The sequence below is a fragment of the Schistocerca cancellata genome, chromosome 11 (genome assembly GCF_023864275.1).
Source record: "Schistocerca cancellata isolate TAMUIC-IGC-003103 chromosome 11, iqSchCanc2.1, whole genome shotgun sequence".
Taxonomy (NCBI): domain Eukaryota; kingdom Metazoa; phylum Arthropoda; class Insecta; order Orthoptera; family Acrididae; genus Schistocerca; species Schistocerca cancellata.
The window spans coordinates 19,449,445-19,465,931 of NC_064636.1; the positions used below are offsets into that span (position 1 = coordinate 19,449,445).

The 16,487-nt window shown below is 44.5% G+C and overlaps 1 protein-coding gene and 1 non-coding gene across 2 annotated transcripts in view; one reads left to right on the forward strand and one right to left on the reverse strand.

Moving 5' to 3' along the window:
* The window catches only part of LOC126108838 (uncharacterized), a 238,034-nt gene that overhangs the window by 208,562 nt on the left and 12,985 nt on the right, over nt 1-16,487 (forward strand). The window contains exon 22 of the mRNA XM_049914201.1: nt 5,355-11,178. Within this exon, the coding sequence (XP_049770158.1) occupies nt 5,355-11,178 (5,824 nt within the window). The remainder of the gene's footprint in view (nt 1-5,354; nt 11,179-16,487) is intronic.
* Nucleotides 2,831-2,905, reverse strand: Trnas-cga (transfer RNA serine (anticodon CGA)). Its single transcript has one exon. It is a non-coding gene; the product is annotated as a tRNA-Ser (tRNA).

Consider the following 16,487-nt stretch of genomic DNA (forward strand, 5'->3'; position numbering starts at 1 on the left):
GCCAGTCTATTGTTTTCAACATATGATCCATAAATAATATGAACAACAGTGGAGACAGGTTGCAGCCTTGTCTTACCCCTGAAACTACTCTGAACCATGAACTCAATTTACCGTCAGCTCTAACTGCTGCCTGACTATCCATGTAAAGACCTTTAATTGCTTGCAAAAGTTTGCCTCCTATTCCATAATCTTGTAGAACAGACAATAAATTCCTCCTAGGAACCCGGTCATATGCCTTTTCTAGATCTATAAAGCATAGATACAATTCCCTGTTCCACTCGTAACACTTCTCCATTATTTGCCGTAAGCTAAAGATCTGGTCCTGACAACCTCTAAGAGGCCTAAACCCACACTGATTTTCATCCAATTGGTCCTCAACTAATACTCGCACTTTCCTTTCAACAATACCTGAGAAGATTTTACCCACAATGCTGATTAAAGAGATACCTTTGTAGTTGTTACAATCTTTTCTGTTTCCATGTTTAAAGATTGGTGTGATTACTGCTTTTGTCCAGTCTGATGGAACCTGTCCCGACTCCCAGGCCATTTCAATTATCCTGTGTAGCCATTTAAGACCTGACATTCCACTGTATTTGATGAGTTCCGACTTAATTTCATCCACCCCAGCCGCTTTATTGCACTGCAATCTATTGACCATTTTTTCCACTTCCTCAAATGTGATCCTATTTCCATCATCATTCCTATCCCATTCTACCTCGAAATCTGAAACATTACTGATCGCATTTGCACCTACATTGAGCAACTCTTCAAAATATTCCCTCCATCTGCCCAAGGCATCCACAGGATTCACCAGCAGTTTTCCTGACCAGTCCAAAATACTTGTCATTTCCTTCTTACCTCCCTTTCGAAGACTGCTAATTACACTCCAGAATGGTTTTCCAGTAGCTTGACCAATAGTCTCCAACCTGTTTCCAAAGTCTTCCCACGATTTCTTCTTCGATGCTGCAATTATCTGTTTGGCTTTGTTTCTTTCTTCAACATAACTTTCTCTGTCTACCTGGGTTCTGGTATGTAGCCATTTTTGATACGCCTTCTTTTTCCTTTTACAGGCTGCCTTGACTGTATCATTCCACCAAGCTGTTTGCTTCATCCTACTTTTACACACTACTGTTCCAAGACATTCTTTAGCCACTTCTAGTACTGTGTCCCTGTACCTTGTCCATTCCTTTTCCAATGACTGTAATTGACTACATTCAACTAACTGGTACCTTTCTGAGATCGCTGTTATGTACTTGTGCCTGATTTCCTTATCCTGAAGTTTCTCCACTCTTATCCTTCTACATATGGACCTGACCTCCTGCACTTTCGGCCTCACAATCCCAATTTCACTGCAGATTAAATAATGATCAGTGTCATCAAAGAATCCCCTGAATACACGTGTGCCCCTCACAGCCTTCCTGAATTCCTGATCTGTTATTATATAGTCAATGACAGATCTGGTTCCCCTGCCTTCCCAAGTATACCTTATGTTTAAAAAAGGAGTTTCTGATTACTAAGCCCATACTGGCACAGAAATCCAAGAGTTGTTTCCCGTTCCTGTTGGCCTCCATATCCTCTCCAAATTTACCCATAACCTTTTCATACCCTTCTGCTCGATTTCCAATCCTGGCGTTAAAATCGCCCATGAGCAGAACACTGTCCTTGTCCTTTACTCTAATAACTACATCACTGAGTGCCTCATAAAAACTATCCATCTTATCTTGATCTGTCCCTTCACAATGCGAATGTACTGACACAATCCTAATTTTCTTGCTAGACACTGTCAAATCTATCCACATCAGTTGTTCGTTTACATACCTTATTGCAACTACGCTGGGTTCCATTTCTTTCCTGATGTAAAGCCCTACACCCCATTGTGCTATTCCTGCTTTGACTCCTGACAGGTAGACCTTGTATTCTCCCACTTCCTCTTCTTTCTCACCCCTTACCCGAATGTCACTAACAGCTAAAATGTCCAGCCCCATCTTACTTGCAGCCTCTGCCAGCTCTACCTTCTTCCCAGAGTAGCCCCCATTGATATTAATAGCTATCCATCTCATTACCATTTGTTTGCCAAGTCGTATCTTAGGAGTCCCGGATTTGTCAGTTAGAGGTGGGACTCCGTCACCTCCAAAGGTCCGAGGCATTTTGCTCTGATTGTTGCCAGCATCATATTTAAAGTTGACTTAAGGAAATCTCTGACACCAGACAATGTTTCTGACAGCTATGAACTGCAAAGTGCTAATATCTGTAGGCAACAACAATAGCTGTCTTTAGAGCTATGAAGAGGCATTGCCTTAGAGGTGTTCACAAACTCACATTGTAGATAGGCAAAACAGCTGCTCTTGCACATTTTTACTTTATTCATATTTCTTTGTACAACTGTTCCATAATTTCAAAGGTATTTTTACGAGTGCATGGAAAATTTTTTTTTTTTTCAATATTGTGCTACAAACACAGTTCAATTTTTGTTTCCAATTCTATTAGAAAATTGGCAAAATGAATACCCGGGCGATGCCGGGTTTGTCAGCTTGTGGTTGAGAAAATCAATTATTAGTGTTTCTTCCATTTTAAGTTAGCTGCAATCTGAATGTTTTTCTCCAGATGCATTTATACATTATTTGTAGAGTATCTTCAGTGACCAGCCTTACTTTGGTATGCATAATTTTTCTGCATTGTGTACTTATAGATTGAAAAGTGTTGTTTTTTTTTTTTTTTTTTTTTTTGCAAATTGAGCATACAATTTGCTTACATTGCCTTTCCAGAATGAGATTTTCACTCTGCAGCGGAGTGTGCACTGATATGGAACTTCCTTGCAGATTAAAACTGTGTGCCGGGCCGAGACTCGAACTCGGGACCTTTGCCTTTCGTGGGCAAGTGCTCTACCAACTGAGCTACCCAAGCACGACTCGCTCCCCGTCCTCACAGCTTTACTTCCACCAGTACCTCGTCTCCCTACCTTCCCAACTTTACAGAAGCTCTCCTGCGAACCTTGCATTTGCACAAAATACAGTACCATCAATTAAATCGACTGTTGCCGAACACTGCCTTAAAGATAGTAACGAAATATAATAGGCGAGTAAAGTTGTATAGACACCAAGTTTATGGGCCGGCATACATATTTATTTATTTACTTATTGCTTCTTTACATGACTGGATATGGGGCGTAACAGAGTCTATCAAACGGCTTTGAAAAACAAAAGAACACTAAAAGTCATAGTGGTCTTTGCAAGTCAAATTTACTATCAGCTATAAATCATTTCTTCGAAGAATCACACTCCCGTGTATAAAAGAGCTTTAAACATCTGATTGCTTCACAAATGAGCCGATGTGTTAAATATTTGACTTTAAGCACATAAGTGAAGAAAAGTGTAGAAAAGTTTGAAATAATGTGCAAGTGTGTCGGAAGTCACAAAGTGCTCTCATTATGAAACACTGAATGGATATAGACTGGGGAATTTGTGACCAATTTTAGACAAAAGCTCATTTTTCATGTTTCTTAACATCTCCTGAACTGTTTGTTGTATGATGATGTAACTTTGCAGGTACATTAAGTGGTACATACGGATGCTGCTCGCATACAGTGTTGTGATTAGAGTTAGTAGTAAAGAAGTAATAAATTAAGTTGTGCCAGATGCAAAAATGAACAGCAAAAATGCAGTGAGCGATAAACGTCTTTCCTTTTATTTATTTATTTGTGGGAGGTGTCGGTGAAAAGAAGTTTTCGAAAGGTTTGAAATTATTGCAAAATTTATTGGAAGTCCCCAAGTGTTCTCAGTCTCAAATAGAGGATGAATAAAGTCTCGGTATTTGCACACCACCAGTTACACATCCTTGAGACAAACACACAGTTTGTAATTGTTATACATGTCTTACGATGATAGTTTTAACTTAAGATTATACCTCTTAATGAGTAGATTATGACAGTATTTCAAAATTGGTCAAAAATTACACAAAATATTGAAAATACAATTTCTCTTGCCTGTCGAAGCTAATAGACAGGCAACCTGCAGTCGGTACTAGTTTCCGGGTTCAGGGATAATCGGTTAGTAATACAGATAATGACGCGAGACCAGTGATAGTTCACATTGTGGTTGGAGTTTGTGCAGCAATTACGTGTAACAGCAAAACTCGCAGCACCCTGTGTTGGTCATAAAAATATTGTACATAAAATGAAATATACAGCAACTCGGAAGAACCTCTGGAAGCAAACCGTTTTAACATAAAAATTTATGCATTTCTTCACAACCCTTATTTCCCCTTCAATGTACAAGCTAACAAGCAACCTAATAGAGTCCAGTAGGAGGGTCAGGATATGCTACTGTCTCTGACATGTCCCCTTTCACCATTGTCCTCACTACAGGTGGCTCCCTCCCTTGGGGGTTTTAGTGGGCTCCCTTTCCTTTCTAATCTATCCCTACTGGCTCTCCTCCTGAGCAAACAACTAATACTTCCAAAGGCTAATATTACTTTTTTCTACTTTCCAGCATGTCTATAAACAGTACCTCCCAAGGATCAAAACTCTGTCCTTTTCATGGGTTGGATGAGCAAATCTTTTAGTAAAGAGTCAGTTAACAGCTGATTCTTTAAGTAATTGAACTACCATGTATAAAACAGCTTCACACATCTGATTACTTTTCAGATGAGTTAACGTGTTAAAATATTCTGTGATTAGCATGGTAGTTTCGAAATGGTCTGAAATATGCATAAAGTTTGTCCAATGTTGCTCAGTGTTCTCTTTCTCGAATACTGGATGAATGAAGTCTCGGTAATTTGTGTGTGAGATATGTACGTAATTTCTTACTTTTAATACTTTTCTTATTGTGTTAGACTTGTAATGAATAGATGGACAACATTTTAAATTTGGGCAATAATTATATGAAATATTCATCCCCTCCCCCCTCCCCTCTGGTGATCAGACCATGAATCTTTCCATGTCATGAGCTGAAAGAGCAAACCCTAGGAAAGTTTGTTCTTATTTAGGGTTCTGCTCCACTTTTGTTTTTGCGTGGGTTTTCTTTTTTCTAAATCTTCAGGATGTGATTGAGGGCTGCATTGAGAAGCAGGGAGGATAATCAATTGCCTAGTCTAAGACCAGTTTTTATTGTGAAGGATTCTGAAAATTCTTCCCAGAAGTTAACCTCGGAACTTACGTCGGTTAAAGTTTGTTCAGTGACTCTTATTAAATTGTAACGGAGACCTTATGATCCGAGAATTTGCAGTAGTGTGAATCTGTGGATAGTCTCTCTCACTTCTGCAACTGAAGCAGGGAGTTGTTTATTAATGATTAATTACTTGTAATTACTTTACAGTGCCGAGTCTGCATTTACTGAAGACAGTGTATTTCTTTCCAGCTCACTGCCACCTCCCGAGCGTCCGGAGACACCGAGCAGGAACACACGACAGGCACTGCAGAAAGCTAGCTCCGAGAAGGTGCCGCTACCGCTGTTGGACTCCAACCAGCAGGGGCCGACCACCAGGAACAGGAGTTTCCCAGGACCACCACCTCTCCCTCCTCCGGCCGTCCCAGAACTGGTGACACCACAAACTGGCACGTCACGTCCACAGACTCCGAGGCCGAAGACGCCCGTTTCGAGTGCCCAGCCCGTCACCACCAGGGCGCAGACGCCGGGGCCGGCGAGTCCCGTACAACTGACAAAATTGAGGACGCCCGTCAAGATGTCGGCGCCGAAGTCCACACCCGCCGATTCAGAAGTTCCGCGGACGCAGTCGCCGAGCCCTCGGCGCGGGAACCGACCGAAGTCGGCCCCGGTGCCGGACCCGCGCCCACAGAAATCGACCGCCGACTTGCCACACGTTCCGGTGCTGAGATCCCGCGCGTCACGTCTCTCTCTCGATTTGGGCCGACGAGATGCTGCCGCACACTCTGTCGGGACGCCACCTTCTTCCCCTGCGAAGGTGAAAAAATCGGTGCCTCCGAAAGGCAGAGTAGCTCCGGAGTCGGAGAGTGAGGAGGAGAATGAAACGAAGCTGCACCAGACGCGGAGCAGGGCAAAACAGCAGACTGGAGTACCCGAATGCGGTTCTCACAGTACCGACATCCTGCAAGCTGGAAATACGGTGTCTGCAACTAAGGGTACTGAGACGATGACCAGAGGAAGTGTTGTAGAGACTGTAGATCCAGAAATCCATAAGACTGACAAAAAGACTGAATACGCAGCTTCTGACAGAGATACCGAGCCGCTCGTGCAGGCATCGAAGCAAAAGGTGCAGAAAGGGAAATCAAATAAGAAAGGACACGGTGAATCGAATGGTGTGCCACCTGTAAGTAGCGTGGTTGCACCTGCTGTTGTGAAGAGTGAAGATGCAAAACCAACTAAGGGGAACAGGAACAGAAGTAGTGGCAGAGCATCTGACAATGGGACCGTCACAAATAAGAAAGGCCACGGTGAATCGAACGATGGCCTGCCTGCAATTAGTGCGGTTGCACCTGACGTGAAGATTGAAGACGTGAAATCCACTAAGGGGAACAGGAGCAGAAGTAGTGGCAGAGCACCTGACAATGTGACCCTCACTCCTGAGGAAGGAGGAGCTGATGTGAAGACTGTTCCCAAAGTGGAATCTTCACCAAACAGGAAGAAGAATAGGACTCCGTCCAAAGGCAAAGTAACTTCAACCACAGTCTCCACCAGCAATAGCAGCAGAATGAGTTCAGCTCCAGAAGGGTCAGAGTGTGACAGCGGCAACGTTAAAACTCGGCAAGGTGTGGAACTCGAGGCTTTGCAGTGCATTAAAACTGAACCTGTGGACGATGTGACAGTTGAAGATCTCACTCGGCTCGTTACTGCCGAGAAGCAGTCACCCGACAGGAAAGTTTCGAAGTCGAAGAAGCCTCTAGGGGAAACTAAAGTGGTGAAATCTCTTGCAGAATCTGTGTCGGATGTCGAAGTGAGCTCACGCGTAATCGCTCCTGCGACTAAACACGGCGGAAGCAGTCGGAAGAAGGAGTCCTCCCGACCGAAGTCACTGGTGTCGAAAAAAGAAAATGTAAGTGTATCGGATACGGAAACTCGTGTGGCTGTTGTTGTCAAATGTGTGAAGAATAACTCAAAATCCAAGAAACCTCAGTTACTCGAGAAGATAGAGAACGCTAAAGTTGATATTCTGGCAGAGGTAGAAAGCTTACCTTCAGAAAATATTGTTCTGTCTGTAGACGAGGATACAGTGAATGACGACGATGACGACGATGCCGATGCTGACGATGACGGTAGTAGTGAAAGTGACGACGATGACACCGATAGCGAAGATGACGACTCTGAGGAAGGGGAGCTTATCGGTAGAACGAGATCTGAAAGAAATCCAGACGGTACGAGAATGTTCACTGTCACTCACAGGCTTCGTGCAATGCCTATTATTAGATTCAAACCGAAGAGCATCAAAAAGGTTTCTAAAAAGAATGTACAAGAATCACCTGCAAATCTGAAAGTCGAAGCGGTTCAGTCCAGTACTCCGACACGCAAAACTCCCGACACTCCAGCATCTGGAAAGGCGAGTGGGGCGAAGAAAGTAAAAAGCAAAGTGAAAACACCATCAGCAGAAGGACCCGGGGTGAGTGAAATTTCAGGAAATAGCGACTCGGCAGGCTGTCAGGAGGGCAGTGAACCTGCAGCTTCTGGCGGAGACGCGCCGGCACCTCCGGCAAGTGCAAAATCTCCTCCCAAAAAGCGTAAGAGCACTCCGAAGACAAAATCTGCAAAAGAAGTGGAAACAAAAGGTAACACAGTTGGAGAAGCGGATGTGGACCTTACTCCCACGAAGAGACGGGAGCCAGAAGTATTGGACAGTGATGTAGTGCCCGATGATCTCGCCAGATATGAGCCTATCGTTCTTTCCGAAAGTGAACGTGAACATCATCTGGGAGGAAAAGGAGAGGCAGAACAAAAATTATCGAAGATCAGTGACAGGACGAGGCAGAAAATAGGACGTCTGAGTAGTCCAGAAGGCAGTACGGATTGGAGACTATCTGTTGACTCAGTAAGTATTTTGTTACCTGAAATGGACAGTAACGCCGATTTGAAAGTTTTGGAAAGTAAAAACCAAAAAACGCTACTCGATAGTAGTGTGCCTACGACATTAGGTGAAGTTTCTGTAACTGCAGAAAGTAGTGTGACAACTCCAAAACTGAAGGGTGTGAAGTTGTCAAAGAAGAAGAAGCCAGGGCGACAGAAGAGTCTTCTGGATAGCCCAGTTGTTGCAACTGCAGAGCTCGGCAGCCGATCAGTTTTGCTGCCGTACCCTCTGGATAGCGCAACTGGTGACAGTGAAAGAAAAGAGAAAGATGAGGTGGTCACCGATGCCATTGTTAAAGCCTTCCCGACAGAGTCAAAAGCTCTGAACCAAAAAAAGACTACCTCTGTGACAAATTCTCCCATAAAACGGGATCCACTAAAAACCACTCTAGAGGGTATCGACGGTGACAAAAAATCTACTTCGATATTTTGCGACACTGTTCAGAAAGCTCCGACAGCCGAGGTGAAAATAGTGCAACGGAAGAGGACTTCATCTCTTACAGATCTCACTGCAGAAATTGATACACCATTATCTGCTACAGGTGGTGTCGTGGAGTGTAACGTAAATGAAACTGGCCATAAAGAAATCTCTGAGAACAACAGAAAGAAGCAGCAGAACAAGACCATAACAAAACAGAAACGGAGTGCATCTGCTACTGCTGTTGTCGAGAAACTGGAACCTCGCACATCCACCTCTGTCAGTGTGGAGCGAGTTGTCACAGTGGCAGATGTGACGGATTTGATTGCTGACGGTAGTGGTAAGTCCCCGAGCAAGTCAAAATTGAAACGCAGGAGAGCTGCCTCTGCCTCAAAAGCCTCGGAATCACAAACCGCACCGACAGATGATACGGTGAAAGTGGTAGACGGTTCAATCGGTGCGATAGCTAAAAGCTTGCCAGATACCTTCAACACTTCCAAACAGAAGAAAACCTCTTCCACTGAAAATTTGACTGAGAGATCTGACACTGGTGCACCTGTTGTCAGTGATTTACTAGAACAAAATTCACAGATTTTCCCTGGAAGTCCAGCTGTTGATTTCAGTGAGAAAATAGTCCCGAGTAAGCCAAAAACTTCTAAACGGAAAAGGAACTCTTCCGTTACAAAGCCTGTCCCAACATCAGAATTAGTGGCGGATGATATCGACAGTGAGGTAATACATTCCGTGAAGGAAGATACGACAGAACATTCCACAAATGAAAGGACACCGAATGGAATTGACTCTGTTAAGGAAGATGTGGGGACACTGCCAGAAAATTCTGGGCACAAATCTGCCTCCGTTAAGATGTCCGCAACATCTGACTCGATGCTATCTCTTGCGGACAGTGGAAAGGAAAACACAGATGTGACAGGAGAAGCTATAAATATTGCTGCAAAATCGATGCCGAGTACTTCTAAAAAGAGGAGAAATGCATCCAGTGCTAGAAAGTCCAGAAGATCTACTTCTGCAGAGGTACCCGTACCAGAGTGTGGTGCCACAGTGGCCGATGCGGCAATGTGTGCCAGTACTGAAAATGAGGAATTTCTCGAACCTCGGACACAGTCGTCAGAAGTCAGTGTCTCCGATAGTGAGAGTGGCGGGAAAGAGCACGGGAAGTTGGAGGTGAGCACTCTGACCACAGTGATCCCCAATGGGAGCCCAGTTTCTGCAGACGAGGTGCACTCCGAGAAGGGCCTCATCTTGGCCGCCATGAAGGTTGCAATGATGGGTGCAGAGGTTCGACCGTCTGCGACAGTTGACGATAGTGAGAACGTGTACGGGAGTTCGGGTGGCGGAAAAACTGCACGAACCGGCACCGGCCGGGGTACGACTCAGTCTGAGGCTGGCGGGAGGAACCTCTGCGACGATCGGCGGAAGGTCTGCCGGCAGTGCGGTCGGGACTTCACGTCGAATTCCTCTTTCTGGAAACACATCCAACGGCACTGCACGAGCCCGTGCCGGGTGACTCTGGCACCCGTCTCGTGTTCTGACGTAGGAGGGCCCCTACAGGTTGAGAGCGGCCGTACTGGCAGAGTAAACGACGTAAGCAATTCGGCGGAGGAAGTCCGAATTGCTGTCGGAGACTCCGGTGTTGGGATTTGCACCGTAGTTGCCGACATTGCGAAAGACTGTGAAGGTGTGGCAGAAGTAAAAAATACGGAAGACGGAAAGGTTAACAATTCTGGTGACATCGGTCTAGACGGAGAAGATGCCAATATTTTTGTGCCGGAAAGTGTCGACGTATCTGAGGCGAGTTCTACGGGTGTAACGACAGAAGGGGAACGGGTCGAGAGTACGCACGTGAAGGAAGTAAACGACGAGGCCCCGGAAACGTACGAGGTTAGCGCCGAGCGTCCGGATAGCAGAGTTTCGGAGGATGCCGACGAGATGCCTCTCGCCCGACTCCTCACCGGTGAACGCGTAGTGTCTCCTGAAGTGTGTAATTTACAAGAAAACAAAGGAAAATCAGATTACCGGCCGTGCAGTGTGACATCGGAGGATGCGGAGAAGGCACTGAGTGTAGCTTACAGAGTGGAAGCCGGAGGTAGAATTTGCTTGACAATTTCTTCCGGTGCAGTTACCGGTAAAACGTCGGACGACACAGTTAGCTCCGTTGCCACCGACGTGACGGCAGACGTTTCACAGGGAGTGCCCTCTGACGAGTCACTGTCGTCCTCCGAAGATAAGGACAGTGGCACCAAGGAGCCAGGCTCGACAGAAGAATGTGAAACGGTAGAAGAGAGTAGTGAACAGGATTTGTCCGATACGTCAAAGTCGGACGGTGTCGGTGACTTCAATGGAGCGATAACACGAGCAGAAATCGGCGAAGAGGATTTGCCCGGGAGACCGAAGGTGGGCAGTGTCGATGACTCTGACGGAGTGGTAACACGCGAAGATGATTTGCCCGGTAGTTCGAAGCGGGATAGTGTCAGTGACAGTGTGGTAACACAGTCAGTTTCATCTGCAACGAGTGTAGTAGCTTCGGAGGGTGACAGGTGGAGAAGTTTGGCAGATGTGACGGAGGCAGCTCTGGGTCGGACTGAACGTGAAGAGGTGGAGGCTGCAGACGGCTCAGTGGAAAAGGCAGCAGATGAAGAACCGCCACCAGATGGAAACGTCAGTTCTGACTGTTTTAAGGATGCCGACAGGGGCAACAGCAATCTCGATCCCGTAAGTATCGGTTACTCTTCGTATTATCGACGTAATCGCACACGTGAGCTTACTGATTTTTCCACAGTGCGAAGGAATGTGCTGGGCCGGGGGCTGCTGTCCTTATTTCGTGTGGGTGGAAGGGAGGAAATTTCGTAATGTAACTACTAATGATGTTTATTTTGATCAGTGGTTTTTTAGCGGTACAGTTCAATTCTGAGTCCGACTAAATATTAGATAAAAAGAGCAGTTTTTGTTATACTGCGAGAAAATGATAGTGGGACTAAGGTTTGTGTGTACAGAACAAGCCACATAATTATTGGGTTGTACTAGTAATGTAGAAATGTCAGGTCAGAGCAGACATTGAAACCAGATTTTCAGTGCTCACATTGTCAGAAGGAATGAATGTTAGCCTGAACTGTCATTTCCTGCAACTTTATCTTAGACATAATGGTACTAATGCTTTTTTAAAAAATTGGGACCCTGTACTTACGTTATGGTATTTCATAGCTATTAAAAAGAAAAATACATGTTACAGTTTGCAGGGGATGATTATAAATGAAACACACAATGTTGTGTATGTTCTGCATCGGTACTGTACCCTCTTTGATGATTGTATTTTAAGCTCAATGACATTTCTCACTGCTATTATCCATTGTTTATTTGAGAGAACTCTCTCTCATATCTCTCTCTCGTGATGTTGCACACTGTCTGACCTGGATGTGTGTACAGATTCAGTTGAGAAGTGCGCCATAAAGCTGTCGTATGCTCCGTCCGGGTAGTCGGGTGCACAACTGTTGTAACTGATCCTTATATTGTGGATACTGGCACTGGGACGGAGTTCTGGTCCCACAGGTTCCGTAGAGGACAGAACTGATGATCTTACTGGTCACGGGGAGTGCCTCGACATCACACGCGCAGTTCGTAGAGATGTATGTGGACGAGCACAGTCCTGTCTAAAATGGGCACTGTGATCCTGTCAGATGAGAGGTAAGAAATGAGAATGCAGCAGACGTGTCGCGTACTGTCGGGCCGTCGGGCTCTTGTCAGTCGCACTTGACGGTTTCCTGTGCCTCGAATCTGGGAGTAACTCCACTGGCTCTCTCTGAAACAATGGAAGAATTGGACTTCTCACCAGGTCACCGCAATACTTGCTGACGGTCGTCTCCTGGGCTAGTGCAGAACCGTCGTTCGTCGCCAAACGCGGTACGGTGGCATTCGTCAGCAGTCCGTGCTTCCCGATCTCGGCAGCACTCTGAAAGAGGCCCTCCGTATCGTGTCGTTAATGGCACGGAGGCCTTAATGGCCGAAAGCTTTAATTGTGAGAGTCTTTTTGTTCTGCTTATCTGTGACTCGGCATCTGCGCTGTTTCACTACGTGTACTACCAAATGACTGTGCCAGAACGTGGGACACATTACCCAGTCCCATTTGTAGGTTGCCTATCTATTGGCTTCCGAGGGCAACATAAATTTCATTTTCAGTACTTTGTGTAATTATTGGCTGAATGTAGAAATTTTAAATGTTCTCATAATCTGCTCGTTAAAAGGTATAATGTATCTTGAAAATGTAGTACACTAAGACAAATATTACAGCTAAAACTGTATATTTGTCTTGAGGCAACTCTAATTCTACATCTACACTCTGCAAACCACCACGAAGTACCAGTTATTACGGTTTTTTCCCATTGCATTCACGTGTGGAGACGACACGAACGATCGTTTAAATACCACCGTATGCGCTGTAATCGTTTAATCTTGTTGTCACAGTCCCTATCTGAGCGGTATGTAGGAGATTGTAGTATATTCCTAGAGTCGTGTATTTAAAGCCGGTTCTTGAAACTATGTTGGTAGCCACTCTCAGGATGGTTTCAGTAGCCTGTCAGTTGAATTTCTTCAGTTTCTCTGTGACACTCACCCACAGATCAAACAAACGTGTTACGCCCTTCTCTGTACACGTTCACTATCCCCTATTAGTTCTATTTGGTGCGGGTCCCACACACTTCAGCTGTATTCTCGAATGCGTCGCATGAGTGATTTCTAAGAAATCTCGTTTGTAGAGTAATTGCACTTCTCCAGTGTTCTACCAATAAACCAAAGCCTGTCACCTGCTGTACCCATGACTGAGCCTATGTGAGCATTCCATTTCATATCCTTATGAAGTCTTACACCCAGATATTTTTATGAATTGGTCAATTCCAACTGTGACTCACTGATATTGTAGTTACTGGATACCACATTTTTTTCATTCCGTGAAGTGCAGTCGCAGTTAGTCGGTACGCGCAAATTGCCACGGCCAAAAGAATACACAAATAGCGTAGGGACGCAGCAGTGACGTTGTACTGTGCCCAGTTTTCGTTTGACAGAGCACTTACGTTTTCTCGTGGTGAGGTGGAACAAACACGAATACGACCACTTCGTTTGCCTCGGACAAAATTTGTACGTATTTCGTCTGTATTGTGGAACTTACTCCAGAGACAACTCTGCCTCTGATGGAACCATTTGAAATTCTATACATTGTATCACTTACTTTTCATCTTACATCCTCAACAGTCTCACAAAACACAACTTTGTTAAAAACTATCTGATTTCGAAAAGCATTTGACTCTTTACTGCAGTTATCCTTATTGTCAAAAGTATGATCATACAGAAAGTGGAATTTGTGACTGTATTGAGAACTTTTTGGCAGGGAAGACACAGCACGTTATCTCAAATAGAGAGTCGTCATCAGATGTAGAAGTAACTTCAGATGTGCCCCAGGGAAGGGTGTTGGGACCCTTACTGTTCATGTTTTATATTAAAGATCTTACACACAATATTAATAGTAAAATCAGGCTTTTAGCAGATTTTGCAGAAATCTCTATAATGTAGTACTATATGAGAGAAGCTGCATAAATATTCAGTCATATCTTGATAAGATTTCAACATTTATGCAGATATTGGCAACTTGCTCTAAACGTTCAGAAATGTAAAATTGTGCATTTTACAAAATGACAAAAAGTTATATCGTACGACTATAATATCAGTGAGTCACTGTTGGAATTGGCCAACTCGTACAAATACCTGCGTGTAACACTTTGTAGGGATATGAAATGGAGTGCACATATAGGTTCATCAGTAGGTAAAGCAGGTGGTAGACTTTGGTTTATTGGTAGAATACTGGGGAAGTGCAATCAGTCTACAAAAGAGATTGCTTACAATTTAATCGTGCGACTGGTTCTAGAATATTGCCGAAGTGTGTGGGACCCGTACCATATAAGACTAACGGGAGACATCGAATCTGCCGGTGTAAGCTGTCGGCAGCACACCCGTCGGCAGAGATGTATTGCAAAGATCGACAGGCGACGGATCGAGCGTGCCTGTCAGGGGAGAGACCAAAGATGCACTGACAAGCGACGTGCCGCCAGCGCCCTCTCGACAGCTAGTATTTAGATTGCTGCCACAGTCTGGAGGTCTTCGGTCACTAGCTCAGTCGCTCAGTCTCGCTCGCAGAGTGGGCTCAGGCTACGACAGTACATAGTGACCAGAGTAGTGTTTATAGTGGGACTTGTACTTCACCACCAGAGAGGCTAATGTAGCCTATTAATGAGGAGCTCGTACCACAACATATCATCATCATCATCATCATCAGTATTCTGCCGAAAGGCAGGTTTTCACATGGTAGTTCTCCAGGCTGTCCGGTCTTCTGCCATCCTCTTCAAGTATGCATAATTTCCTGTTCCCTTTATGTCGTCTATCGTCTTGTATCTCCTTCTTCCCCTAGGTCTTCTGCAAGCGCTCCCTTCTCAATGAATGTCCCAACCAGTTCTTTTTCCTCTCTCTTACAACCTTCAGCAGACATCTTCTCTCACCAACCCTTGCCAATACTCTTTCACTACTCACTCTTTCCATCCAGCTTATTCTCTCCATTCTCCTCCACATTCACATCTCAAATGCTTCTAACCTTTTTTCATCCTCATCTCAGCATCCTTGTTTCTGCCCCATATAGTGCCACACTCCAGAGAGAACATTCGCCAATCCTTTTCCTTAGGCCTTTATCTGATTTGCCACATAAGAGTCTCCTCTTTCTGTCAAATGCCTCCTTCGTAATGGCAGTTGGAATTTTCACCTTCCAGTGACATCTTAGGTCTGCAGTTATTGTGCTTCCAAGTTATTTAAATGCACTTACTTGGCTAATGGTTGTTGTTGTTGTGGTCTTCAGTCCTGAGACTGGTTTGATGCAGCTCTCCATGCTACTCTATCCTGTGCAAGCTTCTTCATCTCCCAGTATCTACTGCAACCTACATCCTTCTGAATCTGCTTAGTGTATTCATCTCTTGGTCTCCCTCTACGATTTTTACCCTCCACACTGCCCTCCAATGCTAAATTTGTGATCCCTTGATGCCTCAAAACATGTCCTACCAACCGATCCCTTCTTCTAGTCAAGTTGTGCCACAAACTTCTCCTCTCCCCAATCCTATTCAATACCTCCTCATTAGTTACGTGATCTACCCACCTTATCTTCAGCATTCTTCTGTAGCACCACATTTCAAAAGCTTGTATTCTCTTCTTGTCCAAACTATTTATTGTCCATGTTTCACTTCCATACATGGCTACACTCCATACAAATACTTTCAGAAACGACTTCCTGACACTTAAATCTATACTCGATGTTAACAAATTCCTCTTCTTGAGAAACGCTTTCCTTGCCATTGCCAGTCTACATTTTATATCCTCTCTACTTCGACCATCATCGGTTATTTTACTCCCTAAATAGCAAAACTCCTTTACTACTTTAAGTGTCTCATTTCCTAATCTAATTCCCTCAGCATCACCCGACTTAATTTGACTACATTCCATTATCCTCGTTTTGCTTTTGTTGATGTTCATCTTATATCCTCCTTTCAAGACACTATCCATTCCATTCAACTGCTCTTCCAAATCCTTTGCTGTCTCTGACAGAATTACAATGTCATCGGCGAACCTCAAAGTTTTTACTTCTTCTCCATGAATTTTAACACCTACTCCGAAATTTTCTTTTGTTTCCTTTACTGCTTGCTCAATATACAGATTGAATAACATCGGGGAGAGGCTACAACCCTGTCTTACTCCTTTCCCAACCACTGCTTCCCTTTCATGCCCCTCGACTCTTATAACTGCCATCTGGTTTCTGTACAAATTGTAAATAGCCTTTCGCTCCCTGTATTTTACCCCTGCCACCTTCAGAATTTGAAAGAGAGTATTCCAGTCAACATTGTCAAAAGCTTTCTCCAAGTCTACAAATGCTAGAAACGTAGGTTTGCCTTTTCTTAATCTTTCTTCCAAGATAAGTCGTAAGGTCAGTATTGCCTCAC